At 42.2% G+C, this 20,000-nt stretch overlaps 2 protein-coding genes and 1 long non-coding RNA gene across 4 annotated transcripts in view; 1 reads left to right on the top strand and 2 right to left on the bottom strand.

Moving 5' to 3' along the window:
- Positions 1 to 293: 293 nt before the first annotated feature.
- LOC138949139 (protein PhlB-like) lies at positions 294 to 6,210 on the bottom strand. Its single transcript, XM_070320902.1, has 3 exons — positions 5,494 to 6,210; positions 2,746 to 3,019; positions 294 to 2,263 (listed from the first exon to the last, which is right to left on the bottom strand). The coding sequence occupies exons 1-3, from the start codon at positions 5,505 to 5,507 to the stop codon at positions 1,559 to 1,561; spliced, it is 993 nt and encodes a 330-aa protein (XP_070177003.1). The 5' UTR covers positions 5,508 to 6,210; the 3' UTR covers positions 294 to 1,558.
- Positions 6,211 to 9,269: 3,059 nt separating this feature from the next.
- The window catches only part of LOC138949138 (uncharacterized), a 23,926-nt gene continuing 13,195 nt past the window's right edge, over positions 9,270 to 20,000 (bottom strand). For both annotated transcript variants that reach the window (XM_070320900.1, XM_070320899.1), the window contains exon 3: positions 9,270 to 13,284. In XM_070320900.1, coding sequence (XP_070177001.1) covers positions 13,032 to 13,284 — 253 coding nt within the window. In that variant the 3' untranslated portion in view covers positions 9,270 to 13,031. The remainder of the gene's footprint in view (positions 13,285 to 20,000) is intronic.
- Positions 14,692 to 19,431, top strand: LOC138949137 (uncharacterized). The gene is made up of 4 exons (XR_011450172.1): positions 14,692 to 15,016; positions 15,557 to 15,688; positions 16,404 to 16,487; positions 18,375 to 19,431. It is a non-coding gene; the product is annotated as an uncharacterized lncRNA (long non-coding RNA).

Genomic DNA, 20,000 nt, shown 5'->3' with positions numbered 1-20,000 from the left:
TAGAAAGTTGACTTCGGGAGTTCCCACTTCGAAAAGAGGCCTCTACTTCCAGTGTTTCTTACTTCTAGTTCATGCATACGGGCCCAGTACGTAGCTACAGAGTTCTTGTAATGGTCTAGAAGAGTAAGGTTTCCGTTAAGTTTGGTTAGCTTTTACAATGTGTGGTAAAAAAGAGCTGCTTTAATAATGCTTTCATATCTGCTCTATGAACATAACACCCATATTCCGTGTGTGTGTGTGTGTGTGTGTGTGTGTGTGTGTGTGTGTGTGTGTGTGTGTCTGTCTGTCTGTCTGTCTGTTTGAGTGTGTATGTGTGCACGGTATGTGTGTTTCAGTGATTGGGTGTGTGTGTGTGTGTCTGTGTGTCTGTCTGTTTAAGTGTGTATGTGTGTGAGTGTGTGTGTGTGTGTGTGTGTGAACTTTTGGAGCGAAAGATAGTTCACGTGTTGACACAGAGATAACAGCATGTAGGGCCTACTGTACAATTTTCGCCACGTGATACATAAAAGCAAGCAGGTGTACAGGAAGAAATTGTTCTGAAAACAAATATGATGACTGTGCAAATGACTGAGAAAAAACCCATTTGAACAGACCTTCTTTCATTTCAATTTTGACACTCAAATTAACTAGGCAATACAATTTTTTTTTTAATAAAATTTTTGTTAAACAGGTGTATAATTTTTATAATTTTGATTATAATAATGAGGATATTTATCATAAATATATTTATTTATTTGGCATATCTGTTGCGCCCGATGAAAAAAAATCACCAACAACCGTGGGTTTCAAGAGTCAAGTTTTGTGAATCCTGTAACCCTTTGGAAAGATAAGCCCATGAAAGATAACTGCTGCGATGAAAATCTCTATTAACAATTCTGATGACAGCAGCCATAAGATCACAGAACACTTACACTTACACACACACACACACACACACACACACACACACACACAAATACACACACGCACGCACACATATCCGACTATTACACATTCACAAACATACGCACTACTTCAGTGCTTATAGAATGATTCCACTGTTAGCACCAATAGCATGATACCGAACAAGGTACAATGACGTTACGCTCGTATCATTATTTTGAAGATGGAACATTGATGTGAGAATAACACTGAACGAGGTATATTAATGTCAGTTGAACGAGGTAAATTTACATCAATATGATACCGGATGAGGTACATCGTCATGAACACTGTAAAATATGCATGGAGCAAACATGTTTTTGTCCAAACTTTTGTCCGAAAGAACTATCTTGGTCGAAATCACCGCACAAAATGTTTGCGATGCTTTGAAGTTTCTCGATTACTGTTTCATACTGGTGTGTCTCTCTGTTGCTATCTCTCAGCTTAGAGTTTGGGAAGGTTATGTGTGTGTGCGTGTGTGTGTGTGTGTGTGTGTGTGTGTGTGCACGTGTGCGTGTGCGTTTGTGTGAGGGTACGTGCGCGCGTGTGTGTGTGTGTGTGTGTATGTGTGTGTTTGCGTTTGTGTGTATTTGTTGTTTCTTAAGTGAGCTGCTCATTTTCTTGCGAATGATTTTCTTTAAATGTTTGATATCCAGTCATCAAGCACTCTAGTTGTCTCAGGGTGAAAAGCAGCTCTGTCAAAAACATGCTGCTTGTACAGCAGGTACTCCTTCAGATAACAAGAAACTTCCAACTTTTCTATCACCGCGGCAAGGCTTACCTCCCCTCCGCCATTCCCCCCTCTCCTCCCCCCTCCCCCTTCACACAACCCCCTCACTGTGACGCGACACAGATGCTGCAAGGAGGATATTGATCGACGAGTTTCTTTCAGCAGACGACGATACACGTCATACACTCTGTTATCTTGCGAGTTCCTTTGACCGAGACTTTGGTGACGCGATGATGACGTCACCATCGTCATACCCACGTGGACGAGACATCGGGCGAGATCTCGGCGAGACTTGCTGTGAAAGTCGTGGCGATGGTGGCTGTGGTGTAAAAGACAATGCAGAGGTGACCTACATCGCCAGTTCTGTGTGTTGAGGTGCGCTCCGGCCTGCATGAGCAGCAAGATAGCGTCTTCTTGGAACTTGGTGCAGGCTGTGTGAAGGGGGGTGTCCCCTTGCACGCCGTCACGTGTTGTGACGTCACATCCGGCGCTAACGAGGATGGGAATGGCGGCGGTGTTGACTGTAACTGCCACGTGCAGGGGTGTTTTTAGAGTGGATGACGTCACATGCACGCTGTGTCTTTCCGCCAGTACCACTTGAAGGGCTTCGATCTGCGGAAATAATGATGATTTCGGTGATGTGTGGCTGCAAACCTGGAGCGTTGTTTAGTCATTGACTTGTGACAGACTCACAGTCAAGACAAGGGTTACCAAGTCATTTATGTTAGTGCACACACGGATAAACACACACACACTCTCTCTCTCTCTCTCTCTCTCTCTCTCTCACACACACACACACACACACACACACAAACACACACACACACTCACTGACACACACACACACGCACGTACACACACACACACACACGCACGTACACACACTAACACACACAGACACACACATCACTAACAAACACGCAGACACACACACACACGGCACAGACACACACTAACACACACACACACTAACACTAACACACACACACACACACACACACACACACACACACACACACACACACTGTCGATTTCAACTCCTAATCCATTGCTGTCCTCACCATCCCACACTCCTCCCCTCCTTACACACTCACCTTTTGTATTGCAGAAAATATCGGTGATTCCCTAAGGGGAACTACTCCGTGCCGAAGCAAGCATCTGATCACGTTCAGTTGTCTGCTCTTTACAGCGAATTCAAAAAGAGCAGAGTTCCGATTGTCTCCCTGGGTCCACTCTTTTGCCAAGAGTTCCTCCACACTGATCACGTGACCGGATTCAATGGCTTCTCTCAGCTTCTGGAAAATGGCGTTGGTGTTATTAGGAAGCCCGGGGCTGATGGAAGTCATTAGGATCTGTTGAAAGCCGGTCCTGAAGAAAAGGGGAGACAATAATTGTGCGTTATGATTTCAGCAGACAGAAGCTGAACGTGTCGGGCTGATCAGTCGAGCAGAAGAAGAGATGATGTGACCGTCGTTGAAAAAGAAAATGCAAAAATTAGTTTAGTGTTTGGCCGGCCACACAATATAAGATTAGTTTTGAATATTTAGAATGAAAATGTAATGATTTTTACCGTCACATTGTGACAGAATTTAACTGGCCTTGTACATGTAGAAAGAGATAGACTCTCTCTGTCATGACAGAACACCTGAGTCTGGAGATACGCGCGCGATATAAGACTTCATATATAACTATAAAGGACACATTATAACGCATAATTTCAAATCAAATTAACAGTATTATTTCAAGCATGAGAAATTACAGTGGTGAGACATTAAACGCCGTCAGTACTCACATACACACACACACACACACACACGCACACACACGCACACACACACGCACACACACGCACACGCACGCACGCACACACACACACACACACACACACGCAAGCACACACACACACACACTGCACACACTCCCACACACACACACACACATACACACATACACTGCACACACGCACACACACACACTGCACACACGCACACACACACACACTGACATGCACACAGACACGCACACAGACACGCACACACTCAAACTCACGCTCACACACACTTCAAACAAGAGAGAGAGAGAGAGTGACAGACAGACAGACAGACAGACAGACAGACCGACAGACAGAGAGAGAGAGAGAGAGTAATTCAAATGAACCAATATGACCTCATTTAAGTAAAGCTTCAAAAAGTTGCACGTGCTGTATGCTTGACGCAAAATCGATATTCATCTGTGTAATGGTTCACTGTCAGCAGTATCGCTTTTATATTTCTGTAGTACATTGCTCGCCCCACCCACTGCACTCCGACAATCGACGTTGTTCCAGTGCAAGTGGATTATTGAGATGGTTTGCTGTGTGATACCAGATTTACACGAGTGTTTAAAACAAAACTATATTAAAATACCAGCAAAAGCGAGTTTTTCAATTTGAGGCAACCTTTTCCTATATCATTTATTTTTGATAGGATAAATGTGGTGTTCATGTTCTTTACACATAATACTCAAAACTGGCACATACACACGAGTGCACTCACGTAAGTAACTACACACACACACACACACACACACACACACACACACTCACACACACATACACACACTAACACACATTCACACGCACACACACACACACACTAACACTAACACACACACCCACTAACACACTAACACACACACACCCACTAACACACTAACACACACACACACACTACCACACACACACACACACACACACACACACACACACACACTACCGACTATAATTTGATATGTAATTTAGCAATGCAAGTCTTGCGCGCAAACAGGGAATATTTGGTACATATACACGCTGAAACTCATTCTACAGAGTCCCCTGGTACTCTACCGGAGCTGATAAAATCGCACAACACAAAGTTCGCGGCACACGTATGACACTTTTCGTATCAATAAATCATATTCCCAATAGGTATAAGTCGAACACCCTGGCGCATTTTGCTTGCACGCGAGTTTCACTTTTTGTTTTGTTTTGCAGTGGCTTATCGATGGGCAAGTTTGGGTTATCTCGTGGTGTGGGACAGCTTTATTATTCTGTGTGACACACACTTTCTCTCTCTCTCTCTCTCTCTCTCTCTCTCTCTCTCTCTCTCTCTCTCTCTCACACACACACACACACACACACACACACACACACACACACACACACACACACTCTCTCTCTCTCTCACACAAACACACACACACACACTCTCGCTCTCTCTCTCACACACACACACACACACACACACACACACACACACACACTCTCTCTCTCTCTCTCTCTCTCTCTCTCTCTCTCTCTCTCTCTCTCTCTCTCTCTCTCTCTGCGAGTCGACTTTTCTTTTCCTTGGTATTATATTGACATACATGTACATTTCAATGTTCTATCATGCATTATGTATTCGTATAGGTAATGTTGTAATTAGTAATACTGTATGATTGCGATTGACAATTGTCCTTTTATTGTCTTTATTTTTATGTCTTAGTTTAGCAGGGGCAGATTGTAAGACTAGGCGTGAGCCTAAAATCTCCATCCTTGAGTAGGCTAATAAAGTTCGTTCGTTCGTTCGTTCGTTCGTTCGTTCGTTCGTTCTCACACACACACACACACACACACACACACACACACACACACACACACACACACACACACACACACACACACACACTCTCTCTCACTGCCACACACATGCACACACACACACTGACACACACACACACACACACACACTCTCTCTCTCTCTCTCTCTCTCTCTCGCTCTCTCTCTCTCTCTTTCACTAAAATGCTATTTTTCAATTAACTTGTAGTCATACATAAGTAGACTCACCTTTCGTTTGTCATTAAGACGCGGTGCAGACGCCAGCACACTCAGGCCCTCGGAACGTTTCTCAGTCATGATCGCTGCACCGACACAGGGATTACCTTGCCCTTTTCGTTGCGTTAAAGGTACACTCTCCACACGTCTACGTTGCCCTTTTCATTGCGTTAAAGGTGCAGTCTCCACACGTCTTTCACAAGCTGGGATCTATAGTGGAGCCTTTGTTAAACAGTTGCGTCAGAGGTTCTACTATAACACCAACAGCAGCTATCAAAAGTCTACCAGTGGCTTTCCTTTGATCAAGGCCTTTGATAATTTCTTTGACCTCATCAACTGTAAGAAACATGTCATTTAATTCGCAATCAAGAACACCTGCTTGAGGCATATCATCATCTGCATTTTCAACAGTGGAATTTTGATCACTAAAACTCATGGTATGGGGCTTGTGTCGCCTTTTTCACTGCCTTGAAGGACTCCACCGAAAGAAGTGACTTAAAATGAAACAAATAATGAAAAATGAAGAAGAAAGTCACTTGTTTAGTTCAATGATTTGTTATGTTATCACGTGCCATGAGATCTTACTTACTGTTGTTGTCTATCGTAGAGTTGTTTGTTTCTTTGATCTCACTAACACGAATGTTTCTGTTCGTGAAAAATTCACTGGTAGTTACAAGACGGAAAACATATTGTTTAGTCCCACGTGGACAGTGCCCCTTTAAGCTACCTCTAAGCCTTATCGCGCGTGACAATGTCAGGGTGGATTAACAGGTAGCGGGCCACGGCTGGAGGGAAAACGGATCACGTGATCCACATACCTGACTTTGACATGAAACGTGAAACGAAGGCAGAATTAGTTTTCAACAAAACATTCTTTCCAGTGTATTCGAGAATATAAGCTACCACTGATCTGTCAAGTCTTTTCCCTGGGAAATGATCATTTTTCCAGTTGGACAAATACCAACAATCTAAAGTCTGGCTCGTTCCTATATGCAGAGAGCACATTTTTGCTGAATTGATTTTCGCAGATTAACATAGGTGTCAATTACGAAAATGATTGATTGGAAAATTCCTAATCTCCGCAGAGAGCAGCAAAGCTGTGGGTTTCTGGTTTGTACAAGTGATAGTATACAATGTCCAATGTAAAGGCCTTGACAGATGTGTGAGGGATTACACGATCATTTACACGGAAAGAAAAGTATGTGTAAGCTACCTTCACGTTTTAAGTCGTATCGCGCGCGACAATGTTAAGGTTGTCCTTAATTGAGCCCGAAGTTGCCTTCTCGTAGACTTCGCGAGGTCGTTTTTACCCAAAATGCAATGCCAAAGATTTGTGCAGAGAGCTTCGCGAAGTCGACTGGGCCCAATTAATACCATGCTTCAGAGTGACTTCAACAGGCGCCATTTACCAGGCAACGACTGGGGGGAAAACTGATCGCTTGATTCACATACCTGGAATTTGGCCAGGCGTTAACGAATGTCAAATTAATCTTTTTAGTGTCAGGTATAAAAGGCTTGAAACGTTCTTTATCTATGTCGTGTCAAGGTGTTAAGTACTACTGTACTGTGAACTGGGCGTTTATATGCCAGATTCTCTTATCAGTTTTCATCGGGGCTGTTGTTATGTCCTGGTTGTCTCCTTTCGTTATTCCTATTGCTGCTACTGCTGCTACTGCAACTCCTAGAACTACTACTGCTAGTGTAACTGGCGTCCCCGGTGCCAATGATGCTACTTTTTGTTTTTAACATTCGGGATAGACACTACAAAAGTAGTGGTCCCATTTACTCAATAAAACATATTACTATGGCAATGTACATTATCTGAGTGTAAAACTGTACATCAAGGTTCTACTGTATGACCTCAACCACCACCGCCAATCACTCTTTCTGGTACAATGTTGCTGGTTCCCTTGCTATTATCACCACCAGCTACAGGTGATGATTATGTTGTTTTACGCCCTCGCGGGGAAACAATTCGGGGCAGGGGCGGATTAGAGGGGGGGGGGGGGGTTACAGGGGTTCCGGAACCCCCCCCCCCCCCCCCGGCTGTCCCCCCCCCCCAAAAAAAAGGTTTAATACTAACTTTAAAAGAAATAATGAGTGGCTGCTGACACCTGTTGATCATGTTTAAAATCAAGGATAAGCCATAATCTGTTCATAAAATAGCTAAAACTCTTCAGCTTCAGGGGGGCAAAGCCCCCCAGACTCCCCAATGCGGCCTTGCCCCTGTACCCCACAAGGGATCTTCTCCTGGACCCCAGGTTGTAACCCCCCCCCCCCTTCCCCTCTGGCTTAACTGCTCCGCCCCTGTGGGGCATGTTCCCGGGTGTTACCCAGACTTTAGATGAGATACACAGGTGTACATGTGGTTAGGTGGAATCTATGACGGCTTACTAGTGCCAAAACCTGGGGTTACCCATTATCACGTGATAATTACTAATTAACGCTGTCAGTTACTGTTTTTAATCGTTAGTTACTCATTTTCACGGGATAATTAGTAATTTTCACGGGAAAATGACTAATTTTTAGTTTTGGCACTAGCAATCCGTCAGGAAGTGAGCCAAAACTAAAAATTAGTAATTAACAGGTGAAAGTTAGTAATTTTCCCGGGAAAATTAGTAATTAACACGTGAAAATAGTAATTATCAAGGGAAAATTCCTTGATAATTACAATTATGAGGTTTTGGCACTAGTAAGCCGTCATAGGAATCTGCACTTAGTATGGCAGAATGACCGAGGTCTTTTACGTGCCAAGTGGGAGGAAGCGACCCGAATTTCCCAGCGATGGCACAGGCGTTACTCGTATAAATTGTTTTGGGTATTGGACAACACCACAAGTCTATGAATACTACTCTAGTTCAATGTGCTTCTGACACCACCTGATTCAATCGGTAAGGTGTACATGTCAAACTCTGTTCCGCTTCACAAAGTAGTGGTCTGTTAAAGATACTCTATACCACGTGTCAAACATCTACTGCTGGCACACATTGTCAGCAGATGTTGTGTACAGTGAGGCAAACACACAATCTCAGCACTTTTATGAATCCACGACGCTTGCTTTTGTGGATGAAGTGTTTTTGTGGATGAAGTTCTGGATTTATTTATTTTTTTGAGTTCAGTTTGAGTATTTGAGATGGTTTGGTGTACGTGTGTGTGTCCTGTAGCGGCAGTGATTTAAACACTGACAACTGGTACTTGTCGGTGTCCGCACAACTTCAAATGTGATTTTTTTCTTTATTTGCGGCGGAATGAACTTTGACATGATAATTGGATAATTAGAAATACCGACAATGAACAGCCTGTGTTTTCTCGGTGCACAGTGGGCATTTTTCAAAGAAGTAATTTCGTAAATTCATCTTGTGAATGTTCTGTTTTGTCCTGAATTTTACGTTCCAATAGTTGTGTTATTATTTTTGACAAAGTAAAAGATAGCATATATATATAGATGCGTAGGGACAAAGCAGGTAAGTCCAGCTCAAGACACATCATCCCTTTAAATTACAATGTCATCAATAATCAAGCGCCGCATTCCTGTGCATTCATCCACAAAGAACAGACACTGTGCGTTTACGTACTGTACCTGACATGAAGTACACAATCGTACATGTGAGGAATGTTGTGCGTTTAATTCAACACACACACACACACACACACACACACACACACACACACACACACACACACACACACACACACATACACACACACATGCGGACAAGTGTTACTTGAAATTATTTTTTAAAACGACTGTGACAAAATTGTACAACATAATCCCACACAAATCAATGTCAAATTTAAGCTGCCTGCAGAATAGAACAATCTGCTTTATTAATCTGGTAAGAATTTACAGCAAAGACCGGCATCAGGGTAGGTCAGGAAACAATACAATACAATACAATACAATACAATACAATACAATACAATACAATACAATATAATACAATACAATACTAAACAATACTAAACAATACTAAACAATACAATACAATACAGTACAGTACAATACAGGACACTACAATACAGTACAGGACACTACAATACAATACAATACAATACAATACAATACAATACAATACAATACAATGACATACAAAACACGACAAGACAAGACAATACACAAGAGAAGAAAAGAAAAGATATTACAAGACAATACACGACAACCCAAGACAAAACAATGCGGAATATCTTTTGTATTTTCACAGACATTTTGTGTTGTGGCATCGTAAACATGTTTTGGCAAAACGTCAACATTCCATTTAATATATCGCATGTTTTGAAATATGTTCAGCGAGAAAAACACACACAAACGCACACATTACAAGTCAGGTTAATGTAGATGTGTCCAAATATAGTAGTGCAACCCTAATATAAAATCTGAAACGCAATATTCAAAAATTCATCACAAATGACTGAACTTGATTCATGTTTAGTAATTAGGCATTGTCCCATATTACTTATCCATTTTTGTTTGAGGTTAGGATCTTAGGACAAACCGTTAACTACACTTACAAAAATAGCCTCAAATTGGGACGTTCAGGTTTTTAAAAATGTTTGAAAATAAAGGGGCACATAACCCAAACGGCACGGCACAACTAATTGGTTTTTGGCAAGCATGAACAAGTCGCGTAAGGCGAAATTACAACATTTAGTCAAGCTGTCGAACTAACAAAATGAAACTGAACTCACTGCATTTTTTACAGCAAGAGCGTATACTCGTAGCATCGTCAGTCCACCGCTCGATTCAAAGGCAGTGAACTTGACAAGAAGAGCGGGGTAGTAGTTGCGCTGAGAAGGCTAGCACGCTTTTCTTTATCTCTATTCTTTTTAACTTTCTGAGCGTGTTTTTAATCCAAACATATCATATCTATATGTTTTTGGAATCAGGAACCCACAAGGAATAAAATGAAAGTGTTTTTAAATCGATTTCGGAAATTTTATTTTAATAATAATTTTTATATTTTTAATTTTCAGAGCTTGTTTTTAATCCAAATATAACATATTTATATGTTTTTGGAATCAGAAAATGATGAAGAATAAGATAAACGTAAATTTGGATCGTTTTAAAAACAATTGGTTTTTTTTACAATTTGATTTTTAATGACCAAAGTCATAAATTAATTTTTAAGCCACCAAGCTGAAATGCAATACCGAAGTCCGGCCTTCGTCGAAGATTGCTGGGCCAAAATTTCAATCAATTTGATTGAAAAATGAGGGTGTGACAGTGGCGCTTCAACTTTTACAAAAAGCCGGATATGACGTCATCAAAGGTATCTATCGAAAAAAAGAAAAAAATGTCCGGGGATATCATTCCCAGGAACTCTCATGTCAAATTTCATAAAGATCGGTCCAGTAGTTTGGTCTGAATCGCTCTACACACATACACAGACAGACACACACACACACACACACACACATACACCACAACCCTCGTCTCGATTCCCCCCTCTACGTTAAAAAATTTATTCAAAACTTGACTAAATGTAAAAATGTTCATCTATCTTTCATATGTTTGTGCCATGTGTCTCCCCCAGCACTCTGGTAACTGTCGGTATTGGGTGTTATCTCCCCTGCCTGTAGTTATCAAACTTTATTTATTTTGAAGGCTGCACTGTAACCGTTCGAGCTTTTCCCTCCAAAATCGGTTCCATTCCTCTCTGACAGCCATAGAGAGTGTGACTGATTTGTTTGGAGCTGGTGTTTGCACACGGTAGGTCCTCTGGTGCATCATCCCGGTGTGCTTAATAACAGTCACATTTAGATATCGGTCTGCTCACTCGTCCAGGACGAGGCTGTTGGTCTAGCTGGTCATATGACAAAACGATTCCTGCATAATTAATTATTCTTGACGTCATCGTCCTCAAGTGTAAAGTCCCAGGCAGAGAAGCCTTCCTTAGAAAGACACGATGACGTCAGTCACGCGGGTCTCGATCCCTACAGTTGCGGACTGTAGGGATGTGGCCTTAAACAATCTATACGGTGGATTTTCGGTTGTAAAATAATCCATCCCCCACACTGAATAATTTGTCACCAAGTGTCGTCACTATTTTAATATGTTGGGGATTTGTGAAAATCCGTACTAATCAACCAGCCGAATTACGCTGCCGTTGTTTTTTGAAGATATCAGCAGCAGTTACACACTGCCTGGGGGCACCGCGGCCAGGGCCCTCTATGATGTAGCGACCTGCTAACCTCATCACGTGCACAAACAAGGGAAGCAATCCAGTGGAAGTAGCCCACAAAGAGGTCTCTTTCTTTGCATGTCTTATGCCATTTAATTAAGCTTTTAAAACACATGCTTTTGCAAAGTGAAGGTAGCATTATTTGTAACGCAGAATCTTATGGTATAACTTAAGCGACCGTATTATCTCTTCAACAGGATTAATTGCATTCAAGTCGCCCGCACAACGACCCGCTTCTCGTCATCCAGACACCGCTTCAGCATTTTGAAAGATTGTTTCCCTAACCTTCGAAGGCCTCGTACTAGGTTGTATTTCGCATTCTTCGCAGATCAGTCAAGGATCCTTACACCCACTTCATTGAGACAACTGAAGGCATTCTAGAAGATTTGAAATATAATTTGGAAGCGTTTGGAACCATGACATGTTCCTTGTAAAGGTTGATATCTCTCTGTCTCTCTGTCTCTCTGTCTCTGTCTCTCTCTCTCTCTCTCTCTCTCTCTCTCTCCCTCAGGGTTTCTCTCTCTCTCACACACACACACACACACACACACAACACACACACACGCTCTCTCTCTCTCTCTCTCTCAGGGTTTCTCTCTCTCTCTCTCACACACACACACACACACACACACACACAGCACACACACGCACACACACACACACACACACACGCGCGCACACACGCACACACACACACACACACACACACACACACACGTACACGCCCACACCACCGCAACTACACCACACTACACTATAGCACTAGCACCACACTACACTATACCACTAGCACCACCACTCGGGCAGAAATCCACACGGAATAGACGAATTTCAGAAATAACTCTGTCGGGTTTGCATTGGTTGTGAAAGTGAGAATAGTCAAGAGAATTGAGGCAAACTTTCCATGCATGCTTCTTGTCTAAGTGTTTCAGACACAACCCTCGCTAGTGACTGGCCTATTATGTCACGTGGGAAAGTTTTAAAAGCAAAAAGTATATTTAACTCAAAAACTTCAGCAACCGTCAAGCGTCGGAAGTTGGTGTGGTTCGGCCACGTCACAAGGCATGACACCCGGCCTCTCTAAAATCATACCACAAGACACCGTCGAAGGAGGACGCAGACGTGGAAATCTATGGAAGAGCTGGTCCAACAACGTTAAAGAATGGACGCAGATGAGCTTCCTGACCTGTCGACAGTACCCCAACAGAACAGCCTGGAGAAGGGTCTCTGCCTCCTCAGCCCTCATGTCCCTCCGACGACTGTCCCAGTCAGGGGATGATGATAATATTCATTATTCACATTCAGGCTATACAAACCCGACAGAGTTCGTTCCAAACATCGTCTATTCTCCCACTTCAAAACAAAAGGGTTTCAAACACCGCGCACAGCTGTCCCCCAGCCCGGCTTGAGCACACCAGCAAACAGTTTTTCTTTCTTCTGGTGCAGTTTCTCTCTCTCCCTTTCCCTTGCCTGCATCCGGGCTTCCATCATCACTTTGGTGATCATGTGATGTCGCAGGTTGACAAGGCGCATCTGATTGGTCGCTTTCTGCATCCGGCGCCACAGGTTGTCCAATGAGCGAATGTTTTTCTTGTCGTGGCACATCCCGCAAGATTTCTTTCCCCTGAAATGAAAGCAGGATGGTTCATCGATGGAATAAAAGTAAATTTCCCTCTGCTTCTTGTGTACATGTCTAGGATTATATTAACCGCGATATGTACACACACACACACACACACACACACACACACACATACATACAAGCACACGCACACACGCGCGCGCAATCACGCACGCACGCACGCACGCACACACACACACACACACACACACACACACACACTGGTCTCATTCTACTTTATGTTTGTTCCAAAGCTCTCATCGGCGAAAGCTCAGCATTCGATCATCAGTAATCAGCAATGCCTTGTAACCATGCGTGGCTATTAACTTATTACGATAATGAAGAGACAAACAGCAGTAGCAGGCGGAAGCTATTGGTGAAAGTTATGGCTGTAGACAGAGAAACTGAACGCCTCGGTTGGTTTGTCTTACTGCAGACGTAATTCGACTTGCTTCGCCAGCCATTCACTAACAATCCGCTCAATAATAACCAAAAGAAATATCCAATTCTCTTTCTGTCTGTCGTCTGTGTTGTTGTCGTTGGTTTTGTATGCGTGTGTATTCATGTGTGTCGTGTCTGTTTGTGCATCTGTGCGTGTGTGTGTTCGAAGCAATGCGTCTTTGTTGACCTATTTGCCCTGCTTGCGTGTGCGTGCGTTTTGCGCCTATTTGTGTACATGCCTCTATTTTTGACACTGCCTGTGGCCCTGAGAGCTAGTACTCTTGCAGGTATATCCTGGTGGAACCGTAACCACACACACCAGCTCGCGTTTGCATGCCTGCTCGTCCGCGTTTCGGAAAGAAAATGACCTTCAGTCACAGACGCCCATTTTAAGTAATCACCAACTGCGTCTGACGCATGCAGGAACCCATCCTGAATCGACCGTTCGATCTATTCCTGGACAAACAGACACCAACATGTTTTTTTCAAGCAAGCAGCATGACGCCTCGCGGCAAAAATAATGATGATGATAAAATCGTTTATTTAACGTCACTCTGTAAAAACATTGGCGAGATTTGTCTCAGATTAAAAACACACACAGGCGCGCACACAAACTTTCCCTTTATGTACAGAGGTTCACCACCCTCCCACACTCTAAATTTTATAACACTTTGAGAACACTGAAAGTGTTTAGGGTGAACACTTAAAGTGTTAGGGTGAACACATTTTTACACTTTTGGAACACAGAAAGTGTTCTCAATGTGTTATCCTGAAGCATCTTCTGCTACCTGAACACTTTTGGAACACATGGTAAACACTTTTTTGCACAGTGGAACACCAGGTGAACACACGTGTTCAACAAGTGTTCCACTTCGTCTTTTAGTCATGATCCGAATAAAATAATACATTAAAAATACTTGGGCCATGAGCAGATTCGAACCCGAGATCTTCGCCTTGCCATGTCAGCGCTCTACCGATTGAGCTACGGAGACTCGTCGGGATCTAGCGTCGCTTAGAGTATATAATTTTTATACCCCCTAGACCGCTGCGGGACGTTTTTTTGTTTTTGTTTTTAATCGTGTTGTGCTTATATTTTTTCATCAAACATTTATTTCATCTGAGACATCTAATAAGCGGTAAGTATTTAGCATTTTTATTTTTACAATTTAATAATGTTACTAATTGTCCCATCATGCTTCAGCTGGACCAAAAAAGAACGTTGACACTTTTAGATCTGTGGACCTGTCTGCGTTGTCGCTGCGTTGATTTGGCTCAGGATTTCCGATTGTAATCTGTAAGTTGCTTGCTGAGATTTTGTATTAATTCATCTAAGCTTAGTCACTCGTATTTTTGTTGTAACATGTTCCTGTTACTTGTATCTGTGGATGTTTGAAGACAATTTCTCTAATTTTGCTGTCGCAACGGTTTCAGCTGATCAGTGGACCTTTTACATTAGTTCTGCGTTGGTAAATAAACTCTATTTCAATTTGATGTTGATTTTTTATTCTGGTTGATGTGCTTGGTTTTGTGTTATTGTTATACTTGTATGTCCAGGGGTTCCTTATAATTATAATGGTGGTCCAGTGAACGATACCTTCCGCCTGTGGTCAGAGTAATACATTTGCAGATTTTCGGATTCTTAGATCTTCTTCCTTTGGTTAGATCATAGATGTACGATCTGCACGCTAGATAAAGTGAAGCGGTAGGCTAAAAACAGCATACATTAATGAACAACATTCATCATAATAGTGGCCAGGTTGATTGTGTGCGCAATTTAGAATAATTCTATGCATGCTTGGTTGTATTTGATTTCACAGATCTATCACACTTTCAGGGAACTGGGAAGCCGTTTGAGCTGATGTGCCCTTGTGGCGAATCGATGTGGGCGTAACCTGCGCACATTTCTTCTGAATTGCACTGAGGATGAACTGGAGGCACTAACGGCAACCCAGACGTGTTTACCAAGGTACGCATGTCCTGCATTTGCATATATAGTGTGTAGTTTTGCAGAGAAATATTGATCTGATAAGTTTTGTTTGTTTGTTTGCTTAACGCCCAGCCGACTACGAAGGGCCATATCAGGGCGGTGCTGCTTTGACATTTAACGTGCGCCACACACAAGACAGAAGTCGCAGCACAGGCTTCATGTCTCACCTAGTCACATTATTCTGACACCGGACCAACCAGTCCTAGCACTAACCCCATAATGCCAGACGCCAGGCGGAGCAGCCACTAGATTGCCAATTTTAAAGTTTTAGGTATGACCCGGCCGGGGTTCGAAGCCACGACCTCCCGATCACCGGGCGGACGCCTTACCACTAGGCCAATTGTGCCGGCGGTTGCGGAATCATTGATTATACTATTTGCTGAAATACTCTGTTTCAAAATTAATATCTCCGTGCAAAACACACCAGACAGTCGCCAAACTCATATGTGGACACACACACACACACACACACACACACACACACACACACACACACACACACACACACACACACACACACACACACACACACAGCCAGCCCCCTCTCCTTCCACATTTGACAGAAATCTAAATGTTGATACACAGTTTCACAATAAACAAAAGTATGAGAATCAGAACACTTGTCAGTGTTGCTACGATGTGGAACTTCAGTAAAATAGTGTTTGATTTCTTAACATGCATCTTGTGTGTGCAGGAACCATACTGCTTCGCTGAGGCAGTTCACTTTCTGGAGATGGAGCTAACAGTAATGCGACGAAACCTTGTGGATGCACTTCATGTAAGTTTAAGCTTTCTGTGGGATACAGCGCAGTTACATTTTGAGAATGCTGCCTTATTTTGCAGTCTTCTCCTTAAAAAGTGGACAAAATATACATATTTTTAAGTTCAGTGAGTGCTGAGGCCTGCAATGATAAAATGTTTTCCTGAACTTAGTCTACTCAGAATTTCCATTCGTTATGGTAGAGTAGTGCCGTAAACACTGAGGCCAGCTTTAGTCAAAGCATGGCCAACAGACAACACGCTGCTGATCCGCTTGGATCTGCCATTGCCGCTAACAGTGTATGCAGGGTGCATTCAATATGACACCCTTTTCTTTTGAAAATATTCTCATCGGAGTTTATGATTGGTTTTGACAGTGATCGCTGGCCTCCAATGGTCGCTGACAAGGTGTTTTCCTTCGGTTCACGTAGGTTTAGCTTGAGATTACGTGAGTTAAAAGCGATCCGTTTGTAAGTTTTGGTTAGTTTGATCTAAATAATGAAATATTTTAGAAAATTATGATAGAAATTAGAATGCATTTTATATTAAAGAATGCATTCCATATCATAGAACACATTCTATATTTATAGAATGCATTCTATAAAATAGAAAACATTGTCTAATATAGAATGCATTCAATCATACTTGTCATTTGCCCAGAAATGTATTCTATTATAGAATGCATTCTATAACGTCCAACAATGCATTCTTATGATAGAATGCATTCTTATGATAGAATGCATTCCATAAAGCGCCACAAAACTTCTACAGGCCAGCTCGGTATGGTCCCTGCTTCGAAAGCAGATCTACAAACACTCTCACACACAGCTCTCTCTTTCTCTCTGTCTCTGTCTCTGTGTGTCTCTCTCTCTGTCTCTCTCTCTGTCTCTCTCTCTCTCTCTCTCTGTCTCTGTCTCTCTCTCTCTCTCTCTCTCTCTCTCTCTCTCTCTCTCTCTCTCTCTCTCTCTCTCTCTCTCTGTGCGTGTGTGTGTGTGTGTGTGTGTGTGTAGTTCTGCTTTTCTTTGCGGGGCTGGCCTGTTGTAGTTTCGGGACATTATGCATATAAATTATAATGCATTTCAGGACGTTAAAGAACGCATTCTATCATAAAAAGCATTTTGGTATTTTGTGTAAATAGAATGCATTTTATCATAGAAGGCAGTTCGGGACGTTATAGAATGCATTCTATAATATAGAATACATTACATAATAAATGATTTCCTTATAATTCATTATTTAGATCAAACCAACAAAACTTAGGTAGTTTCTTTACAAACGGATTACTAGAGGGTGCATTCAATATGACACCCTTTTCTTTAAACTAAAACTCATCGGAGTTCACGATTAATTGCGACAGTGATCTTTGGCTTCCAGTGATTGTTGACAAGGTGTTTTCCCTGGGTTCACATAGGTTAAGAACGAGTTAAGGAAAACGGGCGTGCTCAAGGCCTCGCCACATTAGCAGTACGGTTTACTGCTTACCTTATATAAACAATTTGTAGAGTGCCATTTTCCAGAGTGGCCACGCGCTAATGAAATCCTTGCGAAAGATCTATTTTAATTCTACTTTTTGTTCTTAGGGACAGACTCCTGCTTCAAGAGGGATTATTTTTTACATTCAGTCGTGTGTGCATGTGCGTACATGCGAGTGTCATTGTGTGTTGGGAAGGTGAGAGCGAATTGGACGTGACGTATTTGTTCTCTGTTATGTGACCTATGCCCGTTCTGGAATAAAAAAAAGTTTACCTGTAACTGCGATTGTTGGAGATCTGCTGACAGCAAGAAGAAGTCCACTATTAGTTAAGATTTACACTTCAGTGTTATCAATTAAGTACAAACGTTTAACACAAACCTGTTAAGAGTTGGAAATGCATCATGTTCTAAAACTCACTTTTATTTCGAACAGGATGTTCCGGACAGCGAGTTGAAAACTAAACCAAAGACCAAGGGCCTGGAATCCTCCCAACTCTGAAGGGTGTTTTTGTTATCGGACTTTCGTGTGTGAACTTTCAAGATGGGGTTTACCAGAGCTCCGTTCATATTATTTAATAGCAACATATACCGAGCAACAAAAGAAACGCGAACAAATTCTGCAATGTTTCATTGACAAAATCTCGGAACAATTATGGAGTTAGAATTATCAAACCACAACATTTTGATGAAGGCATGTTTGACACAGCTGTTGCGTGAGTATTTTGATGCTGCGATTGTTTCAACACACGGGACAAAACGAAGTTTTGGAGGTCTCGCTCAGTCAGCCTTCATCGCGTTCTCTGGCCACTGATCAGACACTGGTTGCTACCAGTGATGTTCCTGGTATTGTCAGCGGCTGAATTGAATCGATGTCGAAGACGTTGTGGAAGGAAATTGCGATCTTGTCTTATTGGGGTAATGCGAAAAAATCTACCGCGTTGCATAACTGCAGTGCTTCCAATGTCACCAGAACATTGCAGAAGGTGATAAACTGTTGACACATGCACGTTTAAAGCACATGCCAGCGCTTCTGGATCACCCCCAGCTTTAAATCGACCTGGCATTTTGGTGGTGTCAATCTTGGCATCCTGGCTGTTTCAAAAGTGAGACTGGCAGCAAGCGTGCCATGGTCTCTTTTGGTTGCTAATGCATTAGTGAACACATCTCACATATCAGATTTCTCCTGCTCTACTTGCACGTGCTGCGAGCGCGCATTATGTGTTTTACAATAAACCTGCTTGTCTTGTGTGTTAAAACAGTCACAGCATCAAAATAATCACACAAAAGCAAGGTCAAACATGCCTTCATTAAACTTTTGTAGTTTAATAATTCTAACTCTATAATTGATGAAGATTTTGTCAATCAAACAATGACGAATTTTGTTGCTCGGTATATTATGTGTTCAACAATTCCTACCCCAGACCCGTTTGTTCTGCGACTGCTGCAGACATTTCTTTTTGTCAATTAAAAATGCTTCTTTGCTCACAAAATTTGATTTTAATGTCTTTCTGAATTGTATGACAGTGCAGGATGAAAGTGTTCCAAAAGTGTTCTAAAAGTGTTCCAAAAGTGTTCCAAAAGTGTTCTAAAAGTGTTCCAAAAGTGTTCCAAAAGTGTTCTAAAAGTGTTCTAAAAGTGTTCCAAAAGTGTTCTAAAAGTGTTCTAAAAGTGTTCTAAAAGTGTTCCAAAAGTGTTCCAAAAGTGTTCTAAAAGTGTTGACCTGAACACTTTTATGTGTTCAGAAGTGGTTACAGCAGGGTGAACACTTAAAAGTGTTCAGATGTGAACACTTTTGGAACACTTTTGGAACACTTTTGGAACACTTTTTTGTGTATAGAACACTTTTTGTGTTCCAAAAGTGTTCCAAAAGTGTTCTACTAAAAGGGTGTTCAGAAGTGGTTACAGAAAGGGTGTTCAGGAGTGGAACACTTTTGTTTAGAGTGCACCCTCCGCACACTCTCGCGGCAAAAAGCAGGACATGTAATGATGATCGACAGCACCAGAAAAAACACGCAGGTGTTTCAAACGTAACCGTCAACCGTACTGTCAACGTCTTGCG

Source organism: Littorina saxatilis, linkage group LG15, assembly GCF_037325665.1.
Source record: "Littorina saxatilis isolate snail1 linkage group LG15, US_GU_Lsax_2.0, whole genome shotgun sequence".
Lineage (NCBI taxonomy): Eukaryota > Metazoa > Mollusca > Gastropoda > Littorinimorpha > Littorinidae > Littorina > Littorina saxatilis.
The sequence above is the reverse complement of the archived record's forward strand: the minus strand, read 5'-3'. Positions and strand labels throughout refer to the sequence as shown.